The 22,123-nt window shown below is 36.9% G+C and overlaps 2 protein-coding genes across 2 annotated transcripts; both read right to left on the bottom strand.

Moving 5' to 3' along the window:
* Nucleotides 3,169–5,705, bottom strand: LOC109831191 (glyceraldehyde-3-phosphate dehydrogenase 2, cytosolic-like). The gene is made up of 4 exons (XM_020398527.1): nt 5,661–5,705; nt 5,470–5,537; nt 5,241–5,283; nt 3,169–3,711 (listed from the first exon to the last, which is right to left on the bottom strand). The coding sequence occupies exons 1-4, from the start codon at nt 5,703–5,705 to the stop codon at nt 3,169–3,171; spliced, it is 699 nt and encodes a 232-aa protein (XP_020254116.1).
* Nucleotides 6,802–18,443, bottom strand: LOC109829539 (probable arabinosyltransferase ARAD1). Its single transcript, XM_020396621.1, has 3 exons — nt 18,350–18,443; nt 9,447–10,414; nt 6,802–7,384 (listed from the first exon to the last, which is right to left on the bottom strand). Exons 2-3 carry the CDS (start codon nt 10,350–10,352, stop codon nt 6,884–6,886), a joined length of 1,407 nt encoding a protein of 468 aa, XP_020252210.1. The 5' UTR covers nt 10,353–10,414; nt 18,350–18,443; the 3' UTR covers nt 6,802–6,883.

The raw sequence follows: 22,123 nt of genomic DNA, 5'->3' as shown, positions 1-22,123 counted from the left end.
CAGTGGCAAAACTATAAATAAAGGATTCTAAATGTATCATATTCCTAAGTTTGGTTCATAACAATTTTATAGATTTCAAAATCTATAAAGTTAGAAAAGATGATGGTTTTTATGGAAACCCAAATCCAATGGATTTAGGTGGAATTGGGTAAAAAAGCTGACACCACCCACTTTATTTCTCTTTCTCTTTGTTTTTTGGAATCCGCCGTACCACAAACCCTAGATTGGATTTCGGCCTTCTCCCGCTAATCTTTTCCCGCCTTTTCTTAATCCTCTTCGCGCCTCTTCTCAAACTGTTCTTCAATTTTTTTCAAAGACGAGGATTAGGATCGAGCTCTATTGTCAGTTGTTGGCTTTGATTTTTGTTGGTTTAGGGTTCTGTTTACAGTTTCAATTACGAGCTTTGAGTTGGCTTCGGTGGGTTTATTACTTCGGTGGGTTGCTGTCAGTTGGTTAGGGTTCTATTTACAGCTTTGATCTTGAGCTTTTTTGATCAATTACGATCTTCGATTTTGATCGTTGATGCCCAGCTGAGTTAGCTTTGTTGCTGCGGTTGGTTGTTGTCAGTTGGTTGCTTAAGTTTTTAGCTTCGATCTTTAGCTCCTTTCTTCAATTTTGAGCTTTGCTTTCGAGGTTTGGTCCCAAAAATTTCTCAGTTGGTTGCTTTGGTTTGTTGCTTTGGTTTTTAGCCTTGAATTAACCTCTTAGCAGTTGAAGGTATAAATCTATAACTCATTTTAAAAAAATTTAATATATGATCATGGATGGTTATTTGTCATAGTTGATTTTGTAGTGGATGTTTGATAATTTAGAGCTTCATTGCTTCGGTTATTTGTTATAGTTGATCATGGATAGTTATAAATTGGTTATTTAATATATGAATTAGTAATTTTGTTTTAATTTTATTTTAAGATTGCAATATATGAATTAGTTGTTTCATTACGCAAATAGATTAGTGATATGAATTAGTTGTTTCATTACGCAAATAGATTAGTGGATATTTAGATATTTTGTTTTAAGATTTTAATATATGTATTAGTTATTTATTTTTTTTTAAATCTTGAATAAGTGGAAATATTAAGTTCTAAATGTATGCTAATTTTACAATGGATATAGATGGATAACGTAGATGAAGAATAATTAAAGAGGATGTGTGCTAATACAACTGTTTCTTTCGTGGTCACGATAATAACTTGTCTTCTGAGAACGTGTGCTAAGCGCAAGACAATTTCTATTTGTTGATTTCAGTTGATAGAGCTTGTGATGCTCATTCTTTGTTTTATTGGTTTTGGTTGATAAATTGCTGGAGCTTGGGTTGCTCTTATTTAGTTTTCTTAGTTTAAGTTTATTATATGTTGGAGCTTGTGATGCTCCATAGTTGATATTTGGCAATGATGATTAGCGTTTACTGGTAATACAATCTAACTTATAGCGTTTATTATGTTCAGATGAGGCAATATGTGATGAGATTGCATCCTACATTAAAATGACAATGTCTGGGTGAGACAATCCATCATTAGAATGCAATCTACAATAAGCCTGTAAGTTATTTATTTCCTTGGTTGCTTATTTCTCTTCCTTCATGAGCCCATTCAAAAAAGTTACATTCTTTATTTGAGTATTTTGCACACCCCCAATAATAGCTCCCCTTATTTTTACCATTCTTGCACACTTTCATGGGTGTTTAGAGATTGCAATCGCACCAAACTTTAAAATTTTTACTACATTATTTTGATATCATATTGATGGAGGGGAAGAAACTTGCAATCTATGAGAATTTTAAAAAAATGATAAAAATGAGGGATACATTGGCACCATGAGCGCTCAATCCACATTTATAGCCTCTAAGGCCTTGGAACTAGCCGTTGCTACAGTATTTTTTTGATTTTGAATTTTGTTAAACGAGTAAGATTACCCAAACTTCTTGCTTAAATATTTTGTCCACTTGTGAGTGGTAAAAATATGTAAGGTGTTCTCACCATTTATCCCAAAAAATTCTTATTCCAAACCAAACTAAAGAATAAGAATTGACGGGTTTCTATAAAATTGGATTTTATATTTTTATGTTATGAAACAAATATAAAAAAGTAAAAAAAAATAGGATTCCACAATATTCAATGACAACATAAAATTATCCTTAAATTTTTTATAGATTAAAAAGAAATCCATAAAAAACATCTTTTTTCTAATCCTATTCTTGCTCACTATTGAACCAAACACCCCTAAAAACACATAACCCTCCAATACATCCTCATTGGCAAGATCAATAGACCTAATTACTCCAACCCAACACCTCGACCACCGACCTACTCTTCACCTTCTCTTACTAATTAAAAAATCTCTGCATCCTTCACAACCCATAATTCTTCCTCACCATAAACTCATCATTCTCCTTTTCCTTCTCAAAATCACAAAACAAATAATCTAACTTCACGCTTTATAAAATCAATTTTTTCTCATTACCAATATAATGAGGTACGCATCAAAATCAATCTCTCTTTTTGGACTCATAATATTTTACATTGATAGTGGTTACTTCTTCAAGTTTTGCAGTAATCGGAATGGATCAATATCATTCCTTCAAGTTTGGGAAAAGAAAACATAAGATAAAATATTAAATTTTAAGATAAATATACAAAACCTATGTGAGGTATCGCATCCTCGATCGAACCTCATGGTGCTGCTCCTGGCCATAACTGAACTTGTAACAAAACTCAAAAAGAGAGTATGAGGAAGAAGATGAACAGGGACTGGGAATTAAGACTGAAATTGAGAAGAATGAAGACAGGAGTTGAATTTGAGGGGAGAACAGAAATTAGAGTTGAGAGGAAGAACAGAATTCTTATTCATTCATGATTTGTTCACTGACTTCAATCTCCTATTTATACAGAAATACAATTCTCTTCTCAAAAGCACAATCGACAGGAAACAAGCACTGTTTGTGCACGTGCACACACTAACAGCAAAAACAGAAATTGTAAAATAGTTGGGAAACAGTTAATATTGTTGCAGAGCTGCTGAGCTAGACATTAATACTTTCTAATAGCCCTCCAATCTTCTAAGGACTTGCATAACAGACCTTCACTTGCGTATCAGTCCATATCAGTAGCTGACATGTTGACATCGCACAGCAGCTCACCAGGAATGGTTCCTAACAATCCCCTCCCCCTAACTTTGACCTTGTCTCAAGGTCAAAAGCAGGAAGCATTTTAACCAAATCCCAATAAGATTCATGAGCACCTTGCCGACAGCATTAACAGCTCCAGTGCTGCTAGGAATGATGTTGAAAGTGGCAGCTCTTCGACCCCTCCAGTCCTTGGCAGAGGAACCATCAACAGTTTCCTGAGTGGCAGTGATTGAATGAACGGTGGTCATCAGTCCTTCAATGATGCCAAATATGTCATTGATAACCTTAGCAAGGGAAACCAAGCAGTTGGTGGTGCAGCTAGCATTAGAAACAAAATCAATGTCAGGTTTGTATGACTTCTCATTTACACCAACAACAAACATTGGGGCATCCTTGCTTAGTGAAGAGAGGATAACTTTCTTGGCACCACCCTGAAGGTGAGTTGCAGCCTTATCCTTGTCAGTAAAGATACTAGTGGGCTCGATAATGTACTCGGCTCCAGTCTCAGCCCAAGGAATCTCCTCAGGGTTCCTGCAGCAAAAATCTAAAACCTGTTTCTCACCAAAGAGAAGGGTCTTAGAATCATTCACCTTCTCAAGTTTATCTAGAACGGCTTTAGTCACATCGCCCTTCTGCACAAAAATCTCATCTAAAGTCATCTAAGGCACATAGGCACGAACCACATCAAGAATATAGGCTTTGATTTGCTCTTTGGGGTTCTGCAACCTGTAGAATGCATCATCAACATTTTTCTTAACAACTCGAAACTGAATCGAACAGACGAGCTGTACGAAAACATTATCCTTTGTCTTTGTTTCACAGCGAACATCAAATTGTTGGACACGTAAAGATAGATATCCAGCTACTTGTTGGCCAAAAATCCATGGCAAGAAGTGGCATCCAGGCTCAAGAACATCATCAAACTTCCCAAAAGTTTCTCTGATTGTAACAGTTGATTGGTCAACCTTCAAACAACACAATACCTGCCCCCATTGCACCTGATGACACAAACAAGGTAGTTTCAGTTCCAGTTCTTCCCACCACAATCTTCTTCCTGGCAGGAACCTGAGGTGATTCAACAAGAGGATTTGAGCTAGCATCAGCGTATGCCACAAGACCACCAACCTTTTCCTCGAGCTCGGCCCTCGAGATCCCCTCAGGAGGCACCGCTGAAAAAACTTGAGCCTTCGGCGATCCGTTCAAAGCATACAACTTCGTCGTCTTAGAAATCTTCTTCTTGCTTGAGATTGGCCATGGTGGGTTCTTGAGCTTTGGCTTTCTCTTACTTGAGATTGGCCATAGCGGTTTCTTCTTCTTCTCAAGATTATTCTTCTCTTTCTCCATTTTCACACCAAAATGTCCAATACCCACATTTTCTTTATTCTTAAAATTCACAAGCCCATCTTTTTCTTCCCTTCTCTTTTCAAAATTATCCTTCTCCTTTACAATTTTCGCCCCAAGATTTTCAACAACCGCATTCTCTTTCTTCTTGAAAGTCTTCAAATTTCCAAGCCTGATGAGAGAATTCATTTTCTTAATCTGGATGTCATACATCTTCTTCACTGCTGCTTTGGCCTTATTCTTGTCTGCTCGGATATCAACAATGACGACAAGGATATTGTTGTCCTCAATCTTCTTCATAGCAGACTCAGAAGTTAAAGGGTACTTGAGAATTTGATAATGGTCAAGCTTATTTCTCGGAGGTACGCTAATTCTAGGGTACTTGGGGTTTCTGTCTTTCTTCAACGTTTTGGGGTGGTGAAATGTCACAGATGTGCGGATCTTCTTTGTTTTCTTCTTTATGCTTGAAGCTCTAGCCTTCACAGCTTTAGCAACTTTTACAGGCTGTGCCTTTGCGTCAATTTTTTTGTTGGTAGCAAAACTATGAACTGACTGGGATTCTCCACTGAAATCAACATCAAGAACCACATGCTTCTTGTTCTGGACATCATCAGCTTGATCATTCGCAAGGAGTTGAGCACGAAAGCTTCTGGTAATTGGATGCGAAATTGGATGCAATGGCTTCCCTTCGACGATGGCAGGACGAGTGCCGACGACATTTCATATGTCTCTGAGGGGTCGGTGATTCTTGTCATCTTGTGAGGTATCGAATCCTCGATCGAACCTCATGGTGCTGCTTCTGGCCATAGCTGAACCTGTAACAAAACTCAAGAAGAGAGTATGAGGAAGAAGATGAACATGGACTGGGAATTGAGACTGAAATTGAGAAGAATGAAGACAAGAGTTGAATTTGAGGGGAGAACAGAAATTAGAGTTGAGAGGAAGAACAGAATTCTTATTCATTCATGATTTGTTCACTGACTTCAATCTCCTATTTATACAGAAATACAATTCTCTTCTCAAAAGCACAATCGACAGGAAACAAGCACTGTCTGTGCACGTGCACACACTAACAGCAAAAACAGAAATTGTAAAACAGTTGGGAAACAGTTAATATTGTTGCAGAGCTGCTGAGCTGGACATTAATACTTTCTAATAGCCCTCCAATCTTCTAAGGACTTGCATAACAGACCTTCACTTGCATATCAGTCCATATCAGTAGCTGACATGTTGACATCGCACAGCAGCTCACCAGGAATGGTTCCTAACAACCTAAAGATGAGATTTTGAGAAATATCCTAATGGTTCCGTCTCTGAAGGCTTTGGCAACGCAGAGTACTCATCTTGATTCCTTCCCTCTCGAGATCCGCTCCCAAAACTAGATGCAAGTTCTTAACTGTCCTTTTATTTTGTGGTATTGAGAAAAGTCATTCTTTTTAGGGAACTCATGTTTTTTTTTGACATTTTTCAATTGTTTATGCTTTTGAATGTTCACCAATTTTTCTCTATATGCAAAGGAGAGATATCAAATATAGTAAGGCACTAGAGGGGTATATTACATATAGTAAGGCATAATCTACATTATTCCTAATTATTTGATAGTGCATGTTTTTCCTTATTCTACCTACTAGACTTTCTATATTAAGTCTTCTATCATTTATAAATAAATATACTCGTGCTTCAGCAAATCATCAATAAAGAGAAATTTCTTTTCTTCTTAGGGGGTGTGGTTGCACAATTTTATAGAAAAGTTTTCTTAAAATGTCTAACAATGGCAATTCTGAAATTAAAAATTTTCTGTAGGATTCTGTAAACTGTTTGGTTCAAAAAAATTTACATAAATATTTTCTGTAAAGTACAAAAAAATACCAAAATTTACAAAAATCAATTTCCTCTCAAAATGGGTGAAAATCACCCAGAAATCTGACATCACATTAATACTTTTCTATAAAATTGATATTTTTTAATAACTTTAGGGGGGTGTTTGGTTCAATTTCTACAAATTATAGGAAATCTTGCTATTTCTATAAAGTTATGGGTCATTTTCTTATTTTAAACCAAACAAGCAAAGTAAAAAACAAGAAAATTGGTACTTTTTGACTTCTCAAAACTTTTCCTATAATTTTTAAAAAATACAAGAAAATCATATTTTGGGTGGAAAAACATTTCCTATAATTTGTAGAAATTGAACCAAACACCCCCTTAACATCAACAAAAACCCTTATAGGAGAGAAATTGAGCCAATAAACTTAAACTCACAACTTTCTATTTAACCCCATCCCTCTTTGCTAGCTCTTCCAATCTAGAAGCATATTCATAAATGAATCTCCAATAAGAACTTCTCTCATTTTAAAGATCACATACTTACACAAAGAATTATACACAAAAGAATTTATATTATAAACCAACTTCAATTTAAATCTTATTGAACCGCCTAAATCTATGCTCTCTCCTCTTCATCCCCGGAACTTTCCTAGCCACAGCCTGCCATATCATCTGAACAGCATCATCCTTAACAGAAGAAAACCTATACTCAAAATACCCCTCAACCTCCTTCAACCTCTCCCACATACTACTCCACTCCTCTTTACTCACTCCTTTTATCCTTTCAAACAAATAATCCTTTTTTATTGCATCAGAAGACCGAACGAAGATGCAAAATTGTGAGTAGTCGAGGATGTCTTCGTAGGGGAGCTCGATGTGGTCACTGACAATGACAGGGACACAGTGGCTTGTGATGGCGTCAAAGAGGCGGTTAGAAGAAGGAGTATCACCCGCGATGTGGAGGCAGAATTTGGAGGACCGCATTCCTTTAGTGGCTTCGGCGATGCCTCTGTGCTTGATTGAACCAAAGGAGAAGTGGACATTTGGTTTGTTTCGGAGTAGGTTATATAGCTTCCGACGGATGATTCCTCCCTGTGACAGATATGTTAGGATTTTATGTATGTTGATATATAAGTTGTCTGTGTATGTATAACATCAATCAAAGATTAGGAAAATATGGTAGATTTTACATACAAATGTATAGCATGAGTTCATATACCTTGCCAATTTCTGAACTCAATGATGAGTTGAGAATGTGATATGTTACCAACAAAAGGTTTACCAAGCTATATGATATATGTCCATGTTAGAAATAAAATAATAAGCCTCACTATAACTTCGGAGTAATTATATGGACTTTAAGATGGTATCAAAGCAATTCAAGTTCAAATCCCACCATCAATGAATTTGAAGCAATTTTTTTAAGAAGTGTTACCTCTACATGAGTCCAGGTTTCACATGAAAAGGGGTAGTCAATTTGTAGGAGCATGTTAGAACAACTATGAAGTTTTGGTGCAGTGATAGTGATATTAAGAGTCAAAAACAAGAGTTTATGTATGTTACAAGGTTCTAGATATGTTTTTAAACTAAGATCACAAGTTATTTAGAAGATGATGAAAATTTGGTTATTTTTTTAGGATTTTGAGTAGTGACTTCTGTCTATCAATTTGATGATATGCATAAAGCATTTGATATGTTACTAACACAATTTGTCATTTTTCAAGTGAGGAAAATATTCATCTTTTAGTGAGTAGTATGATGTTTATCCAATAGGAAGTTAAATCGCCAAGCCTGAGTTGAGAAACAATCAAATTTTTAATTATACAATTCTCGGGTAAAAGAGCATTAAACAGATTAGGTGCAACAATTGACACCAATGAATTTGAGATCTCTATTATACATTGTAAATTCTTGCATAGCAGATGCCGGGATCTGTAATTAATTATAATCATATCATAAAATGATATTAGAGCAAGAAATTCAACCTCAAGCTTGAAGCTGAAGATGTGCTAACTTTCATCGCTCATTAGATAAATATTATATAAGTTAATCGACAGGTTTTATGAGCATTGACATGTTGTAATATACATGCATAACATTGTTTTACATGATTAAGGTAATGTACTTTTTAGGTTTCCAAGCCATTGACGAGGGATCTGCCTGTCAAATTAATAATGCATCAAGCATATGATTATAACCATTAATTTATCAATGTTCAAGTGATGAAAATATGTATTTTGTCGGGTAGTGATGCTAGTCCAAAAGAAGGTTAAAAATCTTCAACCCTAAGCTATAACAAATGATCTCTATATTCCATCACATTCAAAGTTCAGTCATTGTTTTTTTTTTCATTGACCAAAAAAAAAACAATGACTGAACTTTGAATGTGATGGAATATAGAGATCATTTGCAAATCTCACAGGTGAAAGATTAACCAGAATTGGTCTTATAATGATTTCTTCCATTTCTTCTTTAATGTGACATGAATGACAAAATTGCAAAGAAATGAATATACCTGTTTACTAGAAGGCTGTAAATTTACCAAAGCATAAAATAGAACTATAATTGAAATCTTCATATCTTATAACCAAAACATTGCATTTAATACTAAAACAGATGTACCAAAAACTCTATTAGTAAAACAATAGTAAAATTTGTGTCATAGATAACTATAATGATATGTAACAGAACTAGGAAAAACTCTACGTAGACAGAGGAATACTGAATCATTTAAGCGTTTAAGTCTCTTCATTAATTGAAATTATGAACAGGACTGCATGACTATGTACGTTGACAGATTTTTGTCATACTTATCTTCCCCTAAATTTAGTTTGTCATCATTGCTTACTGTAGTTTAGTCCATGGCATTGTTCTACCAGGTTAAACAGTTTAACTTGTCCACTAAATTTTGGCAGAAGGAAATATAGAAAAGCCTAACAGTAAATCTTCCCATATGTTATTTGAATTCCATAATTATAGCCCATAGAGTTCTTTCTTCTTTTAATGCCAATTTGCATATAAGAGGAGAATAAATCAGTAATACTATTGTGCATTCATCTAAAACAATGAATCAATAATCAAATTGGCAAAAACTGCATAAACTTCCAAAAGGATAAATATCAGACAGAAGGTCAACAAAAGAATAAGAACTTACAGCTTTCCTGAATATAGCTCCCTGAAAATACATCAACGTTGGACGAGCATCAAAACCTGAAGAGTCATTATCAAAAGTCGCCACCAAATGTTTATAAGGAGCAATCACATCTTTATCAATGTTCGCTATAGCTTGCAAATACCGTCCAAAATCAGCAAGAATAAACGTTGCAGATGACACCTTTGCCCTTACATACGACATACTATTGGGGTGATGAGCAACTATAACATGATCATGTCCTCCTGATTTCATCCATTCCCTTCTCCCTTTCAGAAACTTCACTAATTTCTCTTGCAATACCTTGTCCCTATTTGTATTTTTTGCCTTCAAGGGGCGATTGTAGCTTAACGAAGAAAAAAAGGGTACAAAAATAACATCTGCCTCAGTTGAGTTAGTAACTCTTACAGCATTGCATAGGCTATTTCGATCATGAAATCTTGAAGACAAGAGGTCGAGTGTGAGCCAATATTCGACGCTGTGTTGGATATTAAGACCCCCGGGATAAATTAGAGTTTGATTTCTGATATCTGGCCATATTTTATTACCCTGAGACTCCCAATCAAGAAGACTGAAATGGAATTCAGGCGGCAAATCGTACATAAACACCTTCAATAGAGCTCTTCTTGGATCACAACTCTTTGTTTCTTGTATTCCTATGTCATTATTGTTCGATAAGTGAGAAGGTGCTAAGAAATCTTTGTCTTTACTTTCGGGAAAATATTGATCCTCAGATACAAACACAAGTTTTTCATCTATTGAAAAACTATGGTCGACAAAATTAGGATGAGATGCTGCATTTAGTAAGTTGAACCATGTGAAAAATGCTCCGATTGTTGCAATGAAGAAGAGAAATGGGAGGGGCTTTCGACATAAAAGACTACAAGCTTGTATACTTTTGTCACCCATGTACTAAAGCTCGTCGTTTCTTCAGAGAATGTCAGCACCAGAAAATATTGTTTTTGAAGAAACTGCAATAAGGGGGGAAAAAGAGCATTAGAGGACTGAGAGGACTTTTCTAATCAATAGAAAACAACAGTAAATACAAAAAATTATTGAAATAAGAAACTGAGGACTGTAATTGATGAAAAGAACAGATATGAAGACTACAAATTTAGAAACTTATTCCAATAGACAAGGCATCTCTGGTTGTTGGAGATTTTGCCTTAGAAGACAGTGGAGGAGATCACAGATATTTCCAGTAGAACCAACCAGTTTCAGGTCTCCGTCCACAAATCTTAATCTATCACCTGACCTTGGTCGATAACAGTAGAAGGCCTGAAACCAAACAACCATGTCTCTAGCCTACCTTCTCTATGTGCGCGATGGTGGAAGCGTGCGCACAAGGCAAACGAGTCGTCGAGCAATGAGAGGAGAACTAACGAGCACAATTCACAAAGAGAACGACCAAAATCACACACAAACACAGTGATTTACGTGGTTTGGCAAATTACCTACATTCACTCGGAGAGGATGGAGAGATTTTACTATATAGAGGAGAAAACAACGGGTTACAACTCTCACAAATACTCAAAATAACCCTAACCAAAGATCTCTCACTCCCTCACAATATTCTCCTTATCAAAGTGCTCAAACAAATCCAAATTCTCTGATAAAACCTCCTCCTTAACCCTAAAAACGTACCTTCAAATATATATACACAAACCCAAACAGATTAGAAAATAAGTTAGTGGCCTAATTACCCGATATCAGTCGACTGATCAATGTGCATCGGTCGATTGATAAGGGTTCATCAGTCGACCGATCAGAACATCAATTTTGGACCCTGTAACGTGCATGTTGTCGGTCAAATGATCATGTTCGGTCAGTCGACCGACCCGAGACTTTCCTATAGCTACTGATTTTGCACGTTTTTAAACACTTTGAACAATTCGTCGCTGTTTTCTACAATTCTCCACCTCGGCGTAGTGTTCCCAAACTAAACCGACACCAACATGAGCACTAATGCGTCGTTTCTCCAAATCCGTCTGCACCAATGTGGTTGCCTACGTACCCCCTCTCCCATGGGATCAAGCCGCCTGTAGTTCATCTAAATTGCCTCGAAAGGTCTCAACAAGCACAAATCCGTAACAAGCTTCTACAATAATCGAACTTGTTACTCGGGACCACCTTCGTGAGCATATCTGTTGGATTATCTTTTGTGTGGATCTTCACAAGCTTCACATTCCCATCTTCAAGAACATCCTGAACAAAATGATAACGAACATCAATATGCTTCGTCCTCGCATGGAAAACCTAATTCTTCGCCTAATAGATAGCACTCATGCTATCACAATGAATGATGACGGATCGCTGCGAAACACCAAGATCTTCCAAAAATCCTCAAAACCAATTTGCCTTCTTAACAGCCTCTGTAATCGCCATATATTCTGCCTCCGTTGTCGACAAAGCCACCGTAGACTGCAATGTGCATCTGCAACACACCGACGCACAGGTTAAAGTGAACACATATCCCGTCGTCGACCGGCGTTTATCCAAATCTCCAGCATAGTCTGAATCAACATAACCAATACACGGCTACCCACTACTAGTGTCCCACTCAAACACCAAACCAACATTGAGAGTACCTCAAAATCTTCCTCACAGCATCCCAATGACCCGGACCTGGATTGTGCATGTATCATGAAACCATGCTAACTTCCAGTGATAAATCCGGCCTCGTACATACCATGGCATACATTAAACTTTCCACTACGCTCAAATATGGAGTCTTCGACATCAACTCTATATCTTCAACTGTCTTTGGTGAAAGGTCAGCTAAAAGTTTCAAATGGGCTCCCAAAGGTACACTGACTGTCTTTGTCTCCATACTCACATTGAACTATTATAGCACCTTCTTCAAATAAGTCATCTGTGTCAAACATATTCTGCTCTTATCTCTGTCTCTGCCGATCTCCATCCCCAACATGAGCTTTGCTTCACCTAAATCATTTATCTCAAACTCGCTCGAAAGTTGTATCTTCAACTCATCTATGGCGGATCTGGAAATAGAAACAACCAACATATCATCAACATAAAGTAATAAATAAATGTACACACCTCTATGCAACTTGCGATAGTACACGTAAGGATCAAACAAGCTCCTAATATACGGATGGCCGAGCATAAACCCATCGAACCGCTTATACCATAGTCTCGAAGATTGCTTCAACTCGTATAGCGATTTTTTTAAAATACACACCAATTATTCCTTTCTTGCAGCTCAAAACCCTAATGGCTGAGTCATATAAAATTTTTCATCAAGATCACCATGAAGAAAAACTATTTTCACATCCAAATGATCTAATTACAAACCATACTGTGCTACCAAAGCTAGCAAGATCCGAATTGAAGAGTGCTTCACCATTGAAGAGAAAACCTCGTTATAGTCAATGTTTTCTTCCTGTACATAACCTTTCGCTACCAACCTAGCTTTGAACCTCACTGGAGTGCGCTGAATGCCCTCCTTCTTGGTATACACCCATTTACAATCAATTGCCTTCCATCTCTTTGGAAGCTCGACAAGCTCCCATGTATCGCTCTTCTGAAAGGACTCCATCTCCTCCTGCATAGCTTCCTGCCACAAATCAACCTCTGAACTATGCTCAGCCTTTCTGAATGTAGTAGGAACCAACTCATTGACGTTGTCCACCATAAGTGCATATGCAACCACTATATCTGTATACCTCGCTTGCAACCATATGTCTCTCCTGGGTCTCCGTACTGCAATAGAATTCTGAACCTTAGCCATCGGTTCTTGATCCTGCTCTGCTGAACCTGTATCCCCCAAATATCATTGTGCTCACCTAGAGTCACCTCAGTCGGTACTCTAATGGATACAGTTCCATCTGGACATTGTGGAGCTGCATCAATCTCCACCATTTGCAACTTCTTCTCTGTCGAGGTGCTCTCCACCTAGTGAGAGCTGGAAGGCTTCAAGAGAGAACTCTCATCAAAATTGACGTCTCTACTTAGCACAAACTTCTTATCAACTGGATCTCAAAGCTTGTATTCTTTAACACCACACTTGAATCCCACAAATATGACCTTCCTAGCTTGAGATTCTAATTTATCAGTCTTCACATGATAAAATGCAGGACACCTAAAACCTTAAGCTGATTATAGTCGTGTGCTGGTTCTCCCGACCACATCTTCATAGGAGTTTTCCCCTCTATAGGTAGCCTATTAATGAGGTGACTCGCATATGAAAGTACCTCAGCCAAAAATATCTTCTCCAAATCACTGTGCGATAACAAATATTGGATCTTTTCTATTAAAGACCGATTCAACCTCTGTGTCACACCATTCTACTACAGCGTATGACTAACTGTTAAGTGTCTCTCTATGCCCTCATCTCGACATAGATGCTGAAAGGGATCTGAAGTATACTCTCCACTATTATCGGCTCTCAACGTCTTGATCTTTCTCCCTGTCTGTAGTTTCAATCTTCTCTTTTACTCCATAAATATCTCTAGGACTTCACTTTTCTTTGCCATGGTGTACACCCAACAATGCCCAGAATAATCATCCACAAATATGACGAACTAATATCGACCACCAAGTGATGTCGTCTTGGTGGGATCCCAAACATCCGTGTGCACGTAGTCCAATATGACTCTCATCCTATGAACGGCTATCCCGAACTTCACTTTAGTCTTCTTTCTAAGAATACAGTGCTCACAGAATTCAATCTTCTCACTCTTGGCTCCCTTCAATAACCCCTGCTTGCACAATACCTACAATGATATTTTTCCTGTGTGTCCCAATCTATAGTACCAAAGTCTGCTCACATCCGCCTCTGAAATTGCTGAAGCTACCTGGCCAATCTCTGTGCTTTTCTTCAGATAATAAAGATTTTTACTGTAGACCGCCTTCATCAATACCAAAGATCCCTTAATAACTTTTTTTCAGCGTTATCAAAAGTCACCTTGAACCCCTTTGCCTCTAAAGCTTCAACATAAATAAGATTCTTCTTCAGCTGAGAAACAAATCTCACTTCATTCAACTCTCGAACAACTCCATTATGCATCTGAATCCTGAAGGTACATATCCCACGAATGCCATAGGACTGATCGTTTCCCATGACCACACCCCCATTGAGCTTCTCGAAAGATACAAATCAATCTCTCTGAGGAGTCACATGATAAGTAGCACTAGAACCCATCATCCAATCTGATGCATCAGCATGGTTAACCTCTAGAGTAATCAATAAAAAAAAGTATGAATCATTTGAATCATCACCATCTTTAGCAACATTCACCTCGCTGGCCTTCGACCCCTTCTTCTTGTTATTCTCCTTCTCTTTGAGCTTCGGGCAATCTCTCTTCCAATGTCCTTGTTTTTTACAAAAGACACACTAGTTCTTTGAAATCTGATAGTGGCCTCTAGACTTTGACCTGCCTTGATTACCACTTCTCGAATAGATACTCATTCATCTCGTCGACAAGACCTCTCCTGAAGTGCTAGCTCTGGAAGACTCTTTATCCTTCCTCCTCAAATAAAAATTCGTTAATAAATTAGTCACTTCACTATAGGTGATGGAAGATCTATTATTCAACAATGTGAGCACGAAGGTATCATACTCCTCATCTGGTAATGAGTCTAACAAAATAATCATCTTGTACTCATCTGATATCTTCTCATCCACATTTGCCAAGTCTGACAATAACTTTGTATACTTGTTCACATGATCTGCAAGTGAGGTACCCCTTGATATATGGAATCTGAATAATTTTCATAGCAAGTACAACCGATTCTCAACACTCTTCGTAAGATACTTTTTGTTGAGAATCTCCCACATCTTCATCACAGACGTCATACCGATAACATCGTACTTCAACTCTTGTTCCAAATAAGATCTAATCACCCCACAAACATTCCAATTCATCATGTTCTATATTGCCTCATCATACTTCGGTGGCCTCTCATGAGTCATAATAGTCTCTTTCAAATTTTGAGTATTCAATGCATCTTGCACATCACTCATCCACAACCCAAAGTTGATCTTGCCGTCATACTTCACAACACTAATCTTTGTATTCTGAAGTACAACCTGAACTGTACTCATCGTAGCTTGCTACTTTCACCACTATCTCCTACCATTGCTTGCAAACTCCGAATTGTAGAGGAAAGATTCGAACTTGATAGATTTGTGAAATTACCTGACTTGAACCCTAGATTGGATTCCAAACGAACTTCCAACCACACGAGGAAGGAGAGATCTCAACGGCAACTCCGCAACGTTATCTCCACCGAAGCCTAAAACTCCATGATCCAAGCTTCCAACACCGAATTTCCTCAACCTAAAATAAACCCTAGGTCTGAAATCCTAGAGCTCTGATACCAATTGTTGCGTGATGGCAGAAGCGTGCGCACAAACCAAACAAGTCGTCGAGCAATGAGAGAACAACTAACGAGCACAATTCACAAAGAGAACGACCAAAATCACACACAAATACAAAGATTACATGGTTCGGCAAATTGCCTACGTCCACGGGGAGAGCATGGAAAGATTTCATTATATAGAGGAGAAACAATGAGTTACAACTCTCATAAATACACAAAAAAACCCTAACCAAAGATCTCTCACTCCCTCACAATAATATCCCTCTCTCCTTAACCCTAAAAACGTGCCTTCAAATATATATACACAAACCCAAACAGATTAGGTAACAAGTTAGCGGCCTAATTACCCGATATCAGTCGACTGATGGTCCCTTGTCAGTCGACTGATCAATGTGCATCGGTCGACTGATAATGGTCTATCAGTCGACCGATCAGAACACCAATTTCGGACCCTATAACGTGCACGTTGTCGGTCGACTGATCATGTTCGATTAGTCAACGGACCCAAGACTTTCCTGTAGCTGCTGATTTTACACGTTTTTCAACACTTTGAACAATTCGTCAGTCATTTTCTACACCCTAGTTTAAATGGAATACGAACTTCTTTCTCATGATAAGACTTAACTTCCAATCATGATAAAATTTTAATATTGTAGACTACATGAAATTACAAAGAATCAGAGATACAATCCTAATATGTTTTAGTGCACAAGCAGCAAAACGATAAGCAAAAGACTTATCAGGATAAACTTTGAAGTTACAATTGGCAAAAATAATAACGAGGAATTTCACCTTTTAAAGGATTATTTTAAAGTTGCTAACGAAATTGATTCTGAATTTGATGACATGAACAAGTGCTTTAGCAGATTTTAAAAAAAAACTAACGACTACAAATTATAATAGCGTAAAGTATGACAAAGAGCTACTCCAATTCATAGCTGAGTGGGGAAAGAAAATCAAATAGAAATAGAGTAAAACAAAAATCTGATAAATGTTTGTATGAATTGTATAACACATTTCCTACTGCAATTAATGGTTGAATAAATTTGGGCAATTTTTTGTTATTCTTTCTTGTTTTTGAACTATAATAGAAACGGAAGTCAGTCCTAGTTTGTTAAAAGATCATTATCTACTGCACATAAGCATATGATTTTGATGCATCAATGTTTTTATCTATGTAGACTTACTGAAAAGTCTCTTTATCTATATGAAAATTAAAACTTTTAATATAGTTAATGTGTCCATTACTTCTACAAGTAGATGTACAGCCGTTGGCTTTACAATGAAAGTTAAATAAACTGAAAACACAGTATGTCTAAGTAATAAAAAGAATAAATATTTGGCATAAGAAAAACAAAGAAATTGATGAATTTCAAATTTTCTTTCTTTCTCATCAACTAAAGGTATCATAATGGTATAACTAACGACAGTAGATCCCATTTGTTATTTACAAAATAATGACTATGTTCAGAGCGATAATTAGCAAAATTATCAAGAAGAAAAGAAGAAACTATTTCAGAAAACGGCAAAAATGAATAAGATGAGAAAAGAAGAAAAAAAAATTGCTGCACAAGAAAAAAAATAAATGACAGTGAAAATTATGTGAATTATGTGAAAATAAGAGAAAGAAGAAGAGATTCACCGTGAAAATTCGTTAGACGCGTTTGTGTGGAGAAAAAGAAGGAGAAGTGAAGAAGTAGTCAGAATAAATTGAATGGTCATCATTATTGGATGTAGAAATTTGATAATTCAATTCCAGTGCAACCAAGAGTTATACAAAGCTGTCTAAGCTTTTTAAATTATATAATGTAATTAGTAGAAAGAAAGTTAGTGATTAATTGAAAATTGACTATTTTGTCCAAGCACATATACACTGATGCCAGTATATATCTCTGTACGTAGTCAATGGTTTGACAAATAGAATTTATGAATACCAATTTGTAGTTGATTTGTTAGAAATCTTTCAGGCCCACTAAAACTACAAACAAAAAATTATTAAATTAAGAAGGAAAAGGAGAGAACAAAACCCAATAAAAGCTCTAAGTGCTATTAATCTAATTTAATGTCGTCACTTATGAGAAAATTACTTCTACATGATTTACAGAAAAAATTCTTATCTCAAACTTAAAAGTAGAATTCGCAATTAAAATCACGGGTGTTAAAAAATAAAACATTGAAGATAATTTCTTAAAATTTTCCATTAAACTAAATGACAAGAGCAAATCTTTGATAAAACAAAAACATGGGCAAATTTCTACAGTGAGATATTATTTTAAATTCTAAACCCTCCATAACCCATCAAAATATATTACATGCAGAGCCCTAAGTAACAGCTTTGAGGAATACATGCACTGAAAAAAAATATCATGGAATTAAAACATAAACGTAGTAATTTTCAATAAACCCATGAAGGGAAAAACATCAAAAGTTGTTTTGAAGTGAAAACCAGAATCAACAATTATGTATAAATATCATAATTTAACAAATAAAGAAACTTGATTATCAATCAACATAAAAAAGCAAAACCGATGAAATAAGGTTTTAATTAAAATGATTCGTACCTTGAAGTATCTAGACACCTCTGTTCTCTTCTTCCTTCTACTTTCAAGAGGCCCAAGCGGGTATAAAAGTATAATTTATTGTTGAAGGTCATCTGAAGAGAACTTAAAAGTTAAATACAAATTTTGATTTTTGTTTTAATATTTTCAGCCTTGCAACCGGCAATGACCGGTTTGGATTATTCTCAAAGGCATAATAGACGTGCTTAGCAGGTCAGCGGCTGTGAATTTATTCATAAGCGGAATTCGTGATAAATACAATTTACTATTTAAGATAACTCTTAATCCTAGGTGTAACAGTAGTCTGTTGTGCTTTTGATTTTATAATTGTTGGACATATTAGAAACGGATATCAGATCAAAACAAGGCTCTGATGTGAAACTAATTATCAGAATCTGGGGTTACTTTTCCTTGTTTTTTTTTACTCTCCAAAATTTTCAGGAGGTAATTCAGTGTAGATTATAGCAAATTTCATCTACTTTTAACTTTCAATCGAAGCAAATACAGAAATCGGACAAATTTTCAAAACCAACCCATTTGATGTTTTAATTGCAAAAAACGATCTGTTTCCAATTTATTTAGAAAAACCGACCTGGTTTCAGCACTGTCGCTGAAACCAGGTCGGTTTTTCTAAAAAACTTTACGAAACTTCACGGGAGTTCAAATCCCGTGAAGTTTAGTACTCTTTTAAACTTCACGGGAGTTGAACTCCCGTGAAATTTATTTCCCTCAATAAACTCCACGGGAGTTCAACTCCCGTGGAGTTGTAGGGTAAAATCCCCAGCGAGTAGAAGCGCCAGACCCCTCCCCACCTCAGTTCTCTCTCCCCGCAACCGCCCCCAAACCCTAACTTCTCTCCCGTCCCAACCGCCACCGTCCACGTCATTTTCGACCCCAGCCCCCCAAATCTGACCACCGACCCTTGATTCTGACCGCCAGAACCCCTTTCCGACCGCCGGCCCTTGATTCCGACCGTCGGAACCGCCTACTTCGCTGGATTTCGACAGTTTGAGGGTAAATTCCTCCCAAAATTAGATTTTCTCTTAATTTCTTGTATTTTCTCGCTATTTAATGGTGATTACATGAAAAAAATTATATTTTAGAATTTAATTGTGAAATTTTTATGAATTATGTGAAGAAAACTTAAATAATTTTGTCGATTTAGAGGGTAAATTATCAATAATGTAAAAAATAGTGTTACTACATATGTATGACATCTAATTTATTTTAAAAAAATAGTGTTATCAATACTTTTGTCGATTTTAGAATTTCATTGTGAATAAGTTATGAAATTATAAAAAATCTAAAAATTAGTGTTATATGACAGCAATTAGATTTGAGAATTTAATTGTGAATTTTATGAATTATGTGAAGAAAACTTAAATTATTTTGTCGATTTAGAGGGTAAATTATCAATAATGTAAAAAATAGTGTTACTACATATGTATGACATCGGTATATGAATTTGTAAAAAATTATGGTTCCCTAAAATTGATATAGGATTTAATTTTAAGTAACAATAAATTTTTAAAGTCTTTTCGTGTAATATTGATCTTGAATGTTTTACTCTTCAGAGGTAATGATGAACGATCGAATCGTAATTTTGTGTTCGTATGATGGGAAGATTAAATACCTTGAAAATAATATGCTCGTTTATGAAGGAGGTACGACGAGACCATTGTTTATAACAAAATCGTGTACTTTCGATGAGTTGGTTAATGAATTGCACAAACTTACATTAACCAACTCACGTGAGTATCACCTTAATGTTATTTGCAATTATCCTATTGTGGAGAACAGGACAAGCGGCATTCAAATATCAAGTGATTATGATATGAGTCTCATTGGAGTCTTACATGACGAGAAGCGTTCGATTGAATTGTTCATTGAAAAACATCAAAGGAATTTGGGCAAATCGTTGAATTATGATGGAATGTATTTCCGCATGTTGGAGGACCCTGATGTTGATTCCGTTGGCTTTTTATATCCTCAACAAGATGAAGGTTGGACTCAATCACAATATATGAGCGGTCCTTCGCTTGTGGGCACTTCGAATGCGGTCGATACTAACACGGGAGTTCAAGAAGATAATGCAAGTGTTGAATCTGAGAATGATGATGAAGAGGAGGGCTTACAAATTAATAGCATGACCTTGATAGATCGTGATGAAGGGGACAACCACCACATTGACGGGTGTTATGCTAATAATGAGTATGTTGTCTTAGAGGATCCGCCGCCCGATGAACTTCAAGGAGAAGAATGGATCGATAACTCCGTGATGGAAAGTGTTCCTATTGGCACTAATAGCGGTCATGATACACAGGGCGAGGACTTCTCATTCGTGAAGGGAGATCTATATGAGAGCAAGGAGAAATTGATCCATGCGCTTCGCTCGTACGCCATTGCAAAAAATGTCAAGTTTAGGCCAACAAAAAATAATACTACAAGCTATAATGCGGTTTGTTTCTATCGCAAAGATGGCGATGATGAAGATATTGGTGGACACCACGACGGCAATGCGAAATGTCCGTGGAAGCTTGATTCAAGCTCCGGTGTAAGAGTAGGCGGGCAATTCAAAATCACGGCATACAACGGACTCCACACTTGTAGCAATCCTCGATTAGAGATGAATAACAAGAATGCATCCTCTTCCTTCATATATCGATTGATTTTACCGTATTTGAGGGAGGATCTTGATCTAAGGCCGAAAGATATTCGTCTTCTAGTGCAAAAAGCCACCAACTTGGATGTATTATATCACAAGTGTTGGAATGCTAGGAGGAAGGTGATGATAAAAATATTCGGTGATTGGGATAAATCGTATGAGATCTTACCTCATTATCTTGAAGCACTCAAAAGAGAAAATCCAGGAACTGTCTACGAAGTATCTTCGGACCCCGTTGATGGCGGAGATCGGCGGTTCACCGGTGTATTTTGGGCATTTGGGCCATGTATTGAGGGGTTTCGATATTGTCGTCCTCTTCTTAACATTGATGGCACCCACTTATACGGCAAGTATAAAGGCGTTTTGCTTGTTGCCACCGGAGTTGATGTGGATGACGGTTTGTTTCCTTTGGCGTTTGCAGTGGTTGATATTGAAAACACAGAGAATTGGGCGTGGTTTTTTGCATGCATTAGATATCATATCCCTAGTGTGGGTGCGTGGCCGATTACATTCATATTTGATAGGATGAAAGGAATTCCAAGAGCACTCCAACGTCATTTCCCGTCACCACATGCACATCGTTATTGCTTTCGACATATTAGGGACAACTTCAAGAAGAAATTTGGAAACGGTCAGGTTCAAGATCTTCTTTGGCAAGCCGGCTGTGCAACAGAAAAATTAGTTTATGACCAAATACGAGAGAGGATTAAGTTTATCTCCCGAGCTGCACATGATTGGATCAAAACTAGTTTGGGACCACACAATGTTGATAAGTGGGCTTTATGTGAAGATGGCGGGAGACGATTCTGTATGATGACTACGAACGCTTCAGAGAGTTTCAATGGCGTGCTCAGGGGAGCACGCGGTATGCCAATACAGTCACTAGTTGCTAAAACATTCTACAGACTTAATAACTTCTTTCTACGACGTCGCGAACTTGGTGAAAATATCCGCTCGGAGCTCACACCGAAAAATGATGAAATGTTAGCGGCTCGGATTGTACAAGCTCAATCCTTTCATGACGTAAGATACAGTTTTAATGAATGGGAAGTCATTAAGGGAATATCACATAGAGAAAATCGCTCTTATAAAGTTAACATGTTAGTGGATCA

The sequence above is a fragment of the Asparagus officinalis genome, chromosome 2, assembly GCF_001876935.1.
Source record: "Asparagus officinalis chromosome 2, Aspof.V1, whole genome shotgun sequence".
NCBI classification, from domain to species: domain Eukaryota; kingdom Viridiplantae; phylum Streptophyta; class Magnoliopsida; order Asparagales; family Asparagaceae; genus Asparagus; species Asparagus officinalis.
The sequence above is the reverse complement of the archived record's forward strand: the minus strand, read 5'-3'. Positions and strand labels throughout refer to the sequence as shown.

Bases quoted from the DNA above. Each gene is read 5' to 3' on its own strand.
- LOC109829539 (XM_020396621.1), bottom strand. From the start codon at position 10,352: ATGGGTGACAAAAGTATACAAGCTTGTAGTCTTTTATGTCGAAAGCCC. The intron at 7,385-9,446 runs GTAAGTTCTTAT...TATCTGTCACAG, and splicing joins GAGCTATATTCAGGAAAGCT to GGAGGAATCATCCGTCGGAA.
- LOC109831191 (XM_020398527.1), bottom strand. From the start codon at position 5,705: ATGTCAACATGTCAGCTACTGATATGGACTGATATGCAAGTGAAG. The intron at 5,538-5,660 runs GTCTGTTATGCA...TTTTGCTGTTAG, and splicing joins GGACTGATATGCAAGTGAAG to TGTGTGCACGTGCACAGACA. The intron at 3,712-5,240 runs ATTCGATACCTC...GAGAAGGTGAAT, and splicing joins ACCATGAGGTTCGATCGAGG to GATTCTAAGACCCTTCTCTT.